The 13,491-nt window shown below is 36.8% G+C and overlaps 1 protein-coding gene across 1 annotated transcript; it reads right to left on the reverse strand.

Moving 5' to 3' along the window:
* Positions 1-1,160: 1,160 nt before the first annotated feature.
* Positions 1,161-10,257, reverse strand: socs6a (suppressor of cytokine signaling 6a). Its single transcript, XM_032551522.1, has 3 exons — positions 9,864-10,257; positions 9,373-9,435; positions 1,161-6,665 (listed from the first exon to the last, which is right to left on the reverse strand). Exon 3 carries the CDS (start codon positions 6,537-6,539, stop codon positions 4,932-4,934), a length of 1,608 nt encoding a protein of 535 aa, XP_032407413.1. The 5' UTR covers positions 6,540-6,665; positions 9,373-9,435; positions 9,864-10,257; the 3' UTR covers positions 1,161-4,931.
* Between the last annotated feature and the right edge of the window lie 3,234 nt (positions 10,258-13,491).

Genomic DNA, 13,491 nt, shown 5'->3' on the forward strand with positions numbered 1-13,491 from the left:
ACTTGGCTCCTAACAGGTGTTGCTGCATCCAAGCTTTGCTCTGATGCAAACCATCTAGACTCTCCGCTGAATGTAAAATTGTGGTTGGATCTCAATAAAATTAGCATATTGTCAAAAAGGGTATTTCAGTAATTCAACTGAAAAATTTAAGCTCATGGAGATTCATCACACACATTAATAATATATATTGTAAGCACTTCTTTCAGTTAATTATGTCTACAGCTAATAAAAACCCCAAACTCATGTTTCTCAAAAATGGTATTACATAAGGTCAACAAAAAGTATTTCAATATAGAAACATCAGCTTGCTTCAAAGTATATCCATTTAATGCAGAGTATATGAACTCTGAGGCTTTAGGAAAGGCAAGGTTCCTTTAAAGCAGCGTTCAGCTCGTCTAAATTGCTGAGTCTGGTGTGTCGCATTTGGCTTTTGACAATACTTCAGACTCTGCAGGGTTTTGTTCAGGCGAATTTGCTGGGCATTTAAGCACAGTAACACCAGGGTCATTAATACTAGGTTTTGGTGTTTTTGGCAGTGTAGCCAGATGCCAATTTCTGCTGACAAAAAGCAGCATCATAAAAAAGTTCGTCAGCAGATGAAAGCTGTAAAACTCCCCTGGTAAACCACAGCACTGATTTTGGACTTAATAAAATCCAGTGGGTCAACACCGGGAAACACCAGAATGAGGAAGCTTCCTCGGGGACTTCTATTTTTGTCTTCACTTTTCCTCTGGACTCTGGAAACTTGATTGTCTTACTGAAATGCAGAATTCCACTTTTTTTGATAAGATTAATTGTGGACCACTGGGCATTTGTCCGTTCCCGTTTCTGATTTGCCCAGTATAGATGCTTCAGGAATGGCTGAACACAATGATTGTAACAAGCCACAGGCAAAACCTTGAATCTCTTAGCCAAACTCTTCAATGAGGTTCACATCACAAATATCTCATATTAATGTTGTTTCCATCATACTTTTTTCCCCTCCACTAAACTTGCAGTTAACTAGATAAAAAAAGTTTTTAAATTTAAAACAGAATAGTTATCACAGTAATTCAATTGTTTCTGTTAGAAGAAAATCATGTGAGTATGCATGAATTTTGATATTATTGATGTATACATGTAAATAATCATTTTATTAAGACTACACACAACAATTCGTCCTCTTTTTTTTAGAATATAGTTTTATTTATAATCGGCAGATACAAAAAACTCTTTAACTGTATCCAAAATGTGCAATAAATCATTGATTTTTTTTTTCTCCAAAAGAAAATACAAAAAGACTATCTACTTTGGAAAGTTGACAACCAATGTAAACTGGAGTGAACTGGTAATTCTACAGAGGCTCTACTAATTAATACTAATTCTCTTTTAACTGACTACAGTCATTAACAAATTGCAAGTTTTGCTTTGCTCTCCCAAGATGACAACCGAGTCATTATGTGTACATACATCTAGAGTGGCAACATTCTAGTTCCACCATTGTTAAATACAAGAAAGGCAATAATATCCAAAAGCAGCACGAATGTGTAAAACACATTAAAGGAATTTTCAAAATTGTACCAAGATGTTAATGTGAGGAAAAGAAAAGGGAAGGTTTTGTCCAAACATGATGTCGTAAACAATTACCTTCAATGACTGAGATGCACAAAGGGAGAAAAAAAAGAAAGAGTATGTTAAGTGCTTAACAGCTGTTACTAATTCAAATCAGCAGTCTGAACAATCGTCAACCTCTGGAATCGAACAATGAAGGCTTTAATGCACAAGCATACCGTCTGAAAAGGATTTGAATGTCGAAATCAAATGATTATTTCAAAATTAAAATGGAATTATAATTAAGATGGATTGAACACTATAAGAAAAAGAGACTAACATTTTGTCTTCACATTTTGACTGAAAAACATCCTCACATACACAAAAGGGTAAAAAAAACAATTTACATCCACATTCTCGCTATGATCCCATATCTTAACAGCCAATTAGGAATAGCTTTGAAATTATGCTGGCATGTGATCCCCTTAAATCACACAGATATGACCCCCCCCCCCCAAAAAAAAAAACAAAAATAAAAACAATTTTACTCTTACAGTTATATGAATACATCATGACAAATCTGTGACTTTTCTTTATAAATCTCCATCTGAGGGAAAACTTGAGGCAAAGAGAGGTTCAATGAATGTTCAAGTGCAAATTATGTGTCATTGTAGTCCTTATGTTCCCCATGCTTTCAGAAATGGGTCTGCAGGCAGATAACAGGATACCTCAAACAAGCGTACATTCCTTTTGTACGGCCCCATCCCCCAGATGGCAAATGTCACAAACGACAACAAAAACAACTCAAACAGTATAAAGAAAAATACATTTCTTGTAATATAAAAAAAAGAAAAACGTCCAGCCAGTTTGTGACATTAAGAAAAGAAAAAAAATCTCTCTATACAACCAAAACACATCTTAAATCCTTCATTCCTATACAACTCAAAGCCTTAAAACTAAGTGTTTAAACATGCAAACACCATTTAAAGATCCTATCTAGTTTCCGCTGTGCTTCCTCAGACGTCTCCAGCTAACTACAACTAAAACTATACCCTAAAGACCTACCAAAGTTGCCAAAGACATTTTGCAATACTTTTAAGGACACTGATGTCAAAAAAAGATGACCATTCATATTGTGAGGTGACAATTCCCTGTCAATTATCCAAATAAAGCACTTGCGTAGCATACTGTGTGCTCTTCCCTTTACTCTGACGCCATCAGCTCATTATAACTTGTGGTAGTGCAGCTCTGAAAGGACAGACTCGAGACGATATGAAAAACGGCAAAAAAAAAAAACTCTTCAAAATCTTTAGAACACCAACGATGGCATGCAGGTTTGATTTAACTTTTATCACATGCCAATACCTTGACATCCCTTCCAGGTTGGAGAAGACTCCTTGACCAATGTTTCCCAAATCTGTATTTCCCAAAGGCCTGCACCATCTTTCCTAGGTCCATATCTTCTTTCCAGCATTATGTTACCACTAGTACTACAAATAGATTAGAGATGCACCGAGAAGTCAGTAAATCCCCCAATATTCTGGTTCTGGAAACTAAATTGCCAGAAACACAAATTTAGATTTTTTTTTCTGATCAGCTAAAATATACCCAAGCTTAACCAGATGGTGTTAAGCTTAAGCACAGTGATCGGTGTGGAAGTCATTGCTGTTGGAAGAAAGTGTTCAAAAAGAAGAAACAGGAAGCACAGAGATGCTTTTGGTTGTTTAGCAGGAAACAGTCAGTTGTAGAACATGTCAAACCGTTGACCAAAAATCAGAGAGAGCAAGGGGAAGGCTGAATAAAATACAGCAAAACTGCTTTAACTTTTGCTTTCGTCTGCCATGGAACATGTTGAATCTATAAATGATTGAAGCCTTTTAGAATTCTGAAGATCCTATATTGTCTAGATGCAGACCGTTATGCTACCTGTGCTCATTTCTACTAACATGCTAAAGGCAATTTAAACTTCAATTCAATAATACCGTTTTAAAGTTATTAGTAAAGCCCTGTTTTGTACAAAGATGACTCTCTCTCACAAACACAATGTGGCATCATCTCTTTTACTAAAAAAAAAAATTACTTATTACCCCTCACGGCAGAAAAGCTAGGGAGCTTGGGGCGGGGGGAGTGTTTGAAAGCTGTTCCTGCGTTTTCCTCTATTTTAGTACTTAGACAAATAATCTGTATCAGTGGACAAAAGCTTTCGAAAAACCACCAATTGGAAATTGATGATTCTCGGTGCATCTCTAAAGGTAACTTAGTCGAGATTTCACATGAGATGTCTTTTAGTTGCAGAATGAATGAGGGCAAGGCTTTCAGACTCCCCAAGGTAAATGCAGTTGTGCACTGAATAACCTCTGATACCAAATTGTTTTCTCCCTGTTCAACACCTTCTCCCATGTAGTCCGACAATCTTAAAGCCTTTACTACATGCAGACAACACAAGCATTAGTGAAAAACTTAAACCTGCGGTGGAGATTTTGCAATATTTCAAATGCAGAATTGTCATTTTAATGTTACATTGTTTAGTCCATACATTTAGTTGATGCCTTTTCTAGAAAAAAAAAAGCACCTGCATCCAGCAGTAGAAGTACCATTAGGCTTGAAAAATGCATAATGATAAAATGCAGCCTTACAACTTTAAAGCTAATTCTCAGCCCAGCTATTGAAAGCATCCTAGTGGGTGACAAAATCTGGACATCTTTTGCTGTTCAGCTTTACACAGTTTGTCCTTGGCTTAGTACTTTAGTTAGCTTAAGAATTTTTGACACATAAAAATGTCATTTATTGTCTATGTTTGTACATCAGACTTTAACATTATTTTAAATGCAAAATTTCTCTATCCAAAATCTTAAGTTGCAATTTGATCATGCCTAAAGCAGTAAAAAAGACATTTCAACATTTAGAAAACTGATAGGCAAAAGATGTGCAAAGTCAGCCTGCAGAGATGAAAAACCAATTGTAGCAAACATTCATTTCTGTAATGTACAATCCAGTTGATAATGCAACACATTTTCAATTCAAAGAAGAACTTTATTTTTCCCAACTTGCTCAACTTTACTGTGGATAATTAAGAAACTTCTATTTTATGTTCACAGCCAAACAGCATACATCCATCAAAACTGCCAAATGTCTGCTCTTCATTGTTTCCAACTAAGCTTACTTTGCTTTTCACTTCAGCCACATTTTTGCAATAGATTAAGTATTACTAAATGCAGAACCTTCTGAACACCAGAAAAATAAAACATCACAGAAGAGTGGAATGGACAAGACAGGGTCACTTAAACATAAATCAGGAGCTACCAGAACCAGTCGTCTCAAACTGTGGTCGTCTGTAAACCTTGTGTAAAAATCTTATGAACACAAAAGTGCAAACTGCTACCACTGCCCTGTCTATGTCCTCAGTAGTGCTTCTCCTGTAGGTAATCTTTCATCTTGTTGGGTAAGGGCAGTTTCTGGATGAGGTCTATCCTTGTGTATTGTCTAATGACAAAGCGGCAAAGATACTGCAGGGAACGCACTTGCATAAATCGAGATACTGGGTTGGTTAGTCTGACGGGGTAGGTTGCAGACCCTGGAAGGCGAGACCTGGAATAACAAAAGGCTCCGTTTTCTGAGTCTCTAATGGAGTGTTCAATTAAATCAACGATTGATGTGTGACCCTCGACATCAGGCTGCTCGTAGAAGCTGAAGCGTCCGTTGGAGTGTTCGATGCGTGTGTGAAGGGTTTTGCTCTGCGATCGGAAGCTCAGGCTGAGCAGGTACCTGTCGTCTGAGCTGTCTCTGACCAGGAACGAACCATCGGCCAAGTTGATCAGCTTCTCCTCTGCCTCCCACCGTGTGATTGGACCCCAGTACCAGCCCTGCCTTGCAAGCTTCTTAAGCTCCTCGGTCAGACTGGTTACGACCATCGGTCCACTGCTCTGGACTGAATCGTACACTCGACTGACTCCAGGAGCTGAATTTGGGTCAAAGTTAAGGTGGTGTCTTACTCTCTCTGCTACCTGGCTGTCTGTAGAGCTGAAGCTGGAAAAAGTCCTAGGGATGTGTCCGTTACTTGTCATGGGCGGCAGAAGGGGGCTGAGGGGAGGTGGGACTTCCACCCGAGAGCTTTGGAGCACCATACCAGCAGAACCTAAAAGAATACTATTAACTGAGGTTTCCATAAAGAGGTCTGCAGGCATCCCATTAACCAGTTCATGCTCGTCCTGTCCCTGCTCCGTGTGGAGGGACCTGCTGTCTGCCTCTGTCACTACCTCCATGGGAGTAGAACTATCTAGGCAAAAGGAGTGGGACCCTTCTGGGTACATTCCATCATCTGAAGGCATTGTATACTGGATATAGTCCTGGGGCGTCAACCCCAGCACCACAGGCACATCATTTTCGTCGATGTTTAGATGCAGCTCACCGTTTTGTGGTTGTTGGAGATACTTTATGGACTCTGCTTGGTCCTGAAAGAGCCCTTCCATCTGGAAGTTATGAAATTCTTTATGAACACCATTTAAGGTGGGACTCGGGCAAGGAGAGTGGACCATGGCTTTAACCTTTACCTCCATCTTGATGCATGCCTCGTCAGAGTTGACCGGTCGCAGAGGCCACGGCGAGGGGCTGTAATGGTGACTCCGCAACGATGCTGATCTGAGGGGTCTCTGGGCTTTTACTTCATTGCTGATGGGCACAGAAGATGACGAAAAGTTGTCGTCGTCATCTGCCGAACACAAAGCTGATGAGCCACCTTTTGCTTTTGCCTTTTGTTTGGCAGACAGCCTCCTCTTTAACGAACCCATTAGGCCCTCACTCTTCGATCGACTTTTATTTTGGCCTCCTTTCTCGTCCTCACAACCAAGATCACACCCTGAAAGGTCTTTGGTGTAGCAGCCTCCAAAAAGTGATTCCTCCTTAGAAAACTCTGTTGTCACTGAAGGCTGCTGGAGCATGACAAAGTCACCCTCCTCTTTGCCCTTTATGCTGAGGGACTTGCGGATCGTCTTAAGGCTTATCTTCTTCATTCTGACAGGCCCTCCAATGTGGGGGCATGGGACGGCTCTCCTGATATCCTGATGAAAGCACTATCCACAATGTCCTTCCATCAGGCCACATGAAACAAGTCATCCATACAGTGGATCCAAAAATCCCTGAAGACAAAAATAGACACATCTTAGTCGGCTTAATAATAGATTCTAAAATAATACATTTTCTGGTTACATTGTTTTTGTTTTATAATTAATAAAAGAAATACCATTTCAAAGTTCACAAAAAACAAGTTTGGAGAACTCGCATAATTTCCCTAAGGTGCCAGAGATACTTTTCTACGCAAGATAAGGTTACTTTCAAAACAAAGTGATATAATGCTTTAGAATATTTCTATCCATATCATGTTTAAACTATTGGTAATAAAGTCTATATAGTTGAGATAAAGACATTTTTCCCCCAACTGTTATTGTAAAGGATATATTCACTATTACGTAGTTAGATTTGATGCAACACAGATCAGATGACCTCTCAAAACTATGAGAGGCAAACTATGAAAACCCAGCACTAATGTACCCAGGAGTACATTAGTGAAAAAAAAATTTAAAAAATCCAGATTTTCCAAAAAAAATAAATGTTCAAAAATACAAAATATGATTAATGGATGAAATGGATTTATTGCCCAGCCCTACTGTCAGATGTTACAAGATCACAATTCACCTTCAATGTTCCAATCTTATTTTATTGGAAAACCATGAACAAAACTCTTGAAACAATGCAAACTTGCATAAGGTAGTACTCTAAAATATAAATGAAAAGCTTAGAGAAATGTTGCCCAAGCCACTAAATTATCTAAACTTTCATTTTTTAGAGAGAAAATTAGGGAACAGAGCTGATTTTCAGACCTTTGCATAGGTATATAAAATTTGTGAACAATATGCAAGCGTCAACCGATCACTGATAACAAAACATTAAGGAAATTGGGGCGATCGATGCATGAATGACTGCAATCCCAGGATTGTGATTTTTACCCTGCCTGCATTGACATTCTGTTATTATTAAAAAACATGATATCAATCTATAAAACAGGACTTTTTTTCTTAAAATCAAAGTTTGACTGCAAAATAGAAGGCCGAGGTTGCAATTTGCTAAAATAACGAGGCAGCATCCTTATAATAAAATGTTATATATTTTAAAAGTCAGAAAATGTGTGGATCTAGTTAGAGAAGATTTGTTTGCAGAAGCAATCACAGAAACTGCCCAATTATGTACACAAAATAAAATCAGCTTTAGCCTTTCTGAAAGTATATTTGGCACATTTCCTACACTACAACATAAAAGTCAACTCTAGATACAAACAACTAATGAAAGAGTTAAAGATGAAAAAAACAGGTTATCCACAGGGAGTGGGGAAGACTGTAACCAACTACAAATGCACAGAGCCACAAAACAAGCATTTTTGGTAAGAGCTGCTAAAACCCTCACACATTACCTATCTGAACTGTAATGGAAAAACTTAGATGGACCTTAAATTGAGTAATTAAGCCTCAGAGTTAAAAAAAAATCTTACTGAGGCACTTTTGCTGGAAGAATTGGAAGAAATCCCCACAAATAGAAACAACTACACCACAACTAGTAACTATGTTACCTTCAGTTGTTATAAAAATGCTGGATATATCTAACATGACTTAAAAGAAATTTGGTGCCTTGATAAAGACCTATATCACTTTAAGAAGCTCCTACTCTTTTCAACACTCAACAAGTCATCAGAACAATGCTCCTTTATGATGCAGTTTACAACTGTTCTTAGGAGCACTTGACTGAGAAGTTGTTGGTATGAGCTCAACAGACCAGCACTTCCACCAGGTGTTTGCCAATTGCTGCTGTCGCTAGTCTGGAGGAACAGAGTGGGGAAAGCGTTGGTAGTTTTGCTCTGTGAAGCTGAATCTTCGCTGGGAACCGCAGTTCAGAAAGGGAGCTTTGCGTAAACAGACGGCGCTTTGTGAGAGCAATGTTTAGACACCCCAAAATGGCTGCCACAGGACATCAAGGACTCCTCAAACAAGCATGAAAGAATCAAAGCAAACACTCCAGGTGTGTTTTTGATGAGGTAATAAAATTATATAGATCTCAAAAACGTAATTTTACAAAAACACCCCCGCCCCACGCTTTAAACATGTAAAAATGTATATGGAAGGTGAGTAAAACATTTCCTTTTACTGAATACTCTTCAAATGATTAGGTATGTTAATGCAACAGGCTGACTTTACTTAGAAAATGGTTTTACCAATTGACCTAATAAATTGAACAGCATTGCACCAATCTATATGTTTGGATTGTCCTACTTTTGTGTTTATGGATAGGACTAGTTTGTTTTGACATAAATATAAAAACAATATAGTCTTGCTTAAACATTAAAATAAATGCCATTCATCATGTTTTACTTTTCTAATCAGATCATCTGGATTCAGCAATAAAATATTACAATCTGTTCATGTATAGTTCCAAAAAGAACTCTTTAGTTATTAGAAATTTTGAATCATTAAATATTGTAGACATATATATATATATATATATAATTCTGTTGAAAATTGTTCTAGGATCTGATAACATGCCAATTGCTCTATGGGTGGTTATGCAGCTGATATTTACCTTCAGACTCGACCCCACCTACATATGTTTACCTTGCATCATGCTAACATGGCTCAACAGTAAAACATTTCAGTCTTTCAGAAAGTATTTCCCAAATCATGTGAAAGTTACGGTTATATGTTTTTTCAACATTCAGAATCGTTTTTGCAAAACAGGACCACGTGAAGCTCTGAAACTGATCTGTTTGAAAATCAAGACAGCTGCAATCTGATTACTCACCATTATCTGCAGGAAAATGGTGACTCAGTTGGGTCAAATTCCACTTCCACCACCTTTCATTTACTGTTGAAATGAGCAAAAGCAAGTTGATATGCAAAGGTCTGTCAATATAACTCAAAATAAGAGGCCTTATAAAAAAACATAGCACCTAAAGACATGCAAAAGTCATAAACGCCTTGTGCTAAACACTAAAATTAGCCAGGTATGCCCTGACCTGGAAAGGCCTACGGACACAAGAGCATGCTTGGAGGTTAGCTACGTTTGTTAGCATTCTACTTATATGCTTTAAGTGTGAATACTCCAAATTCTTTCAGTCGCTTTTTAATTTAAAGATATACATTTCTCCTAAAAATATCCTACAGAGACGCCCATTATGTCATTAATGTTAAGACTGCGTGGAAGCCAACACGAAACTGCTGTTAGCAGACCTGTGAAAAGTAATTTTTATACGTTTAAACTTATCTAAGAAAGAATACAACATTGTTTCTTACCTTGTCGCTCCCAGCTTTATTTTTGTCGTAAAGCAGTGTATTAATGTTTAGTTATCCGTCAGTGAAAACACATTGAGAAATTATATGGTCCTTGGCGATTGTTGGCTAACGTTAGCGTAGCTACTGCTACCTTACTACCTAAGTCAGTTAGCTTTGTTAGCGTTCTATGTCGAAAACATCACCGCCACCGTCCCTCTAGTTCACTTCTGCGGCAAAACAAAGCACAAAAACACAAACATGGACGGACTTTGTAATTTTCTTTACAAACGGGTACTATTGGCGGCTAACAACGGCATAATTGATAGTACATCTTTTAACCTAGGTCAGCTAACTCTTTGTAGCTCACGGCCTCTTCCTTTCTTCCTTTGTTGCCTGTTGAATTGTGGGAGCTGAGTCGGTGTGTGTTCACATGCAGCGAATCAAAAGGCAGCAATCACCACATCCTCCAAGCAGGCGCAGGGGAAACATCACTCCGATAATAATAATAATAATAATAATAATAATAATAATAATAATAATAATAATAATAATAATAATAATAATAATAATTTGATTTGTATTCTTCTAGTTGGGTACAAGATAAAATTCTCATTTGGCCTATCTTTATTCATGATGTGTCAGTAAAAAGAAAAAAAAAAAAGATTTCAATCAGCATCAACCAGCTGCAAATAATAATCTTTTCTGTAATATGTTTTTAAATTATTATAAATATACTCGGACTAGTTACCACTCGAAATCAATTAACAATCTAATTTAATCAGTTTAAAGTCACTTTTTGTGTGAAAGTATGAAGCAGTATTTACTTATGTGGTACTAGATATTAAAACATTTGAGGGCCAGCAATTTGCTTGGACAATAAACAGAGGATGTGAGTTATGGGTTCATCTTTCTAACACCTACGCCTTCATTAATATTCCCAGTCGACTCAATCAGACCTTGAGACATGATTGAAACAATTCACTTGTCATAATTCGGTGACATGTTTGGGTCATTAAGTGACAATTAGTCAAAGACTGATTCAAAGGGATTGTATGCCCAGTGAGTCATGGGATTTTGGCAGCCACATATGCAACCTGAATAGCCGTATTGTTTGTTCTGACTATATCATATCAACCTAATACCTCAACATATGTTTTGAAATGAATAGGGTTTGAGATGAGAGGTGAAACCTCTTCAAGTATATGAAATTTCCTACAAACACAAAAAGTCTCTGCAATGTTTCATTGTGACATCCATTTATGACTTTCTAAAATATTGGTGTAAACTCATTTAGTTTATAGTACTTACCAGACTTTAACAAGTAAAACTATCCCTATTTCACCATATTTTCACTAAAATAAAGGAAAATGGTAAAAAATAAATAAATAAATGAAAAGTAGCCATCAAAGACAATACTCAGGTACGAGTAAAGCATTATTCTGCATTATTCTGCACTTAAGTATTGAGTAGCTGAAAGTAACATCTGATTCAATATTTTACAATGATCAATCAATCAATCAATCAAATTTTATTTGTATAGCACATTTCAGCAGCAAGGCATTTCAAAGTGCTTTACATCATAACAAACACAGAATCACAATGCAATATAGAATCAATCATTAAGTCAAGTTACATCAATAAATTTGTAATTGATTACATTTCAAATACAATCCTAAACAGGTGGGTTTTCAGTTGAGATTTAAAAGAAGTCAGTGTTTCAGCTGTTTTACAGTTTTCTGGAAGTTTGTTCCAAATTCGTGGTGCATAGATGCTGAAAGCTGCTTCTCCTCGTTTGGTTCTGGTTCTGGGGATGCAGAGCAGACCAGAACCGGAAGACCTGAGAGGTCTGATGATATCATCAGACCAAAAATTATAAAGTTATTTGGAAATTCTGATATTTTAAAGACTACAATGAAAATAAATAATAACATTTCACACCAGTTATTTTATTATATTTTAAAATATTCCACTATGGATACATACAATAATGTTTTTGGCTAAAAAAAAATTTGAATAGTTTGTTGCTTATGATAATTTGAGTTTAAGAGCCCAGGAGATCTAAACGATTTACAAATCAGTGTAAACGGGTTTAATAAATGCATTTGTCTGCTAAAAACTAACATTGACTAATGTCCAAAAAAAATGGAAGATATTTTGCACAAGATAATTAAAAATATTTTAAGAAAAGCTTGCTTCAGGGAAGCTAAAGACAAATGAACAAATGATGACTTTTAACAGCATTGTGACTGTTGGAAGACTTGATATGCACAACCATGAGGACATCTATTTTCCATTTACACTGTGATTATTTGAAACTTGCAGAATAAATCCTTCACTTTATTGTGTTCCTTGATGAGAAACCAAAGGAGGCAAGCGCTCTGCCCTGTATGTCTATTGTCATTCATAAAGCATGGATAAACTTGATTTGATCAAATTTTATTTTAAACTTGGAATGAATCCCAGTGATGTCTACCAACCCCATGTGGTTAAGCACAGTGTCATCATTAGCTGAAGACACTTGATTTGTCTGTCTAAAATGCACAGCTTGAAACGCAAACAATGTTCAGATATTGAGCAAGCTGCTCTTCATGATGGCTTGATTTCATCTTAAAAGTGTCTGCCAATCAGTTATGATGTTTTGGCCACAGCTTGATAACTCAATTCCCGTGTCATAGTGTTTTTCCCACTGATGTCACCAGGGGAGCTCCGTACAAAGACAAACACAAGCACAGCAAGGAGTGGAGACAGAAGTACGGGATGAAAGCTTCCCAAAAAATAATTTAAGCCCCAACAAGTGTTTATCCGTTGAAACTGAGACCTCTCTATGTTCTGAATCCTCTCAAATCAGACTGTTAATGGATACAAACTAAGACAGGGTTTTCATCACTTGCCTACAAAGAAGGGAAACAAATTTATTAGTGGTGATCGACAGTTCTGTTTCTCTGCCTCGTGGGGGGTCAGCTAGAACCTTTGTTACATGAATTTGCTTCAAATATTTTTATTAAATAAAAATGTTTATAGATTAGATAAAAATGAAAAACTGTTTACTACCATACTATATAATAGCATCTTACACAAATATATTTTATTCTGATTCCCTCTGATAGACCAACATTAAGTGGCTTCTCAGTGTCGTGAATGTGTTTGTGGATTCTTTGTGAAATCAAGAAAATTACAGACACTCCCGAGCATCCTCTGTCCGAGAACACTATATAACAACAGTCTTCAGTCAGAGGCTTCTTCAGATTCACTGTAATATTGACTGCTATGTTTATTTTCCCTCTAGGATTAATACAATATTTTTTTATTTAATTTGAATTGAATTGAATGAAAGTGATACATGGCTTGCAATATCCCTTACAACTAACTGTTTAGATAAAATATTGATCTGTCAAAGTCAATCAATCGAAGCAAACCTAAATCCAAATGAGAATTTGTAACACATCTTCAAAATGTGTATTCACAGATATTATCCAAGATTGAGCTGTTTTGTGAAGAAGAATGGGTATAAATTTCAGTGTTTGCCCCAATGGATAGGAATGACTCAAGATAATTTTTCATGGATTCATCTGGCTTTTTCTTCTTAGAGACTGGTTTTAAAATTTGACTTTTTGCAATCAATCAATCAATCAATCAAATTTTATTTGTA

This window comes from Xiphophorus hellerii, chromosome 21 (assembly GCF_003331165.1).
Source record: "Xiphophorus hellerii strain 12219 chromosome 21, Xiphophorus_hellerii-4.1, whole genome shotgun sequence".
NCBI classification, from domain to species: Eukaryota; Metazoa; Chordata; class Actinopteri; order Cyprinodontiformes; family Poeciliidae; genus Xiphophorus; species Xiphophorus hellerii.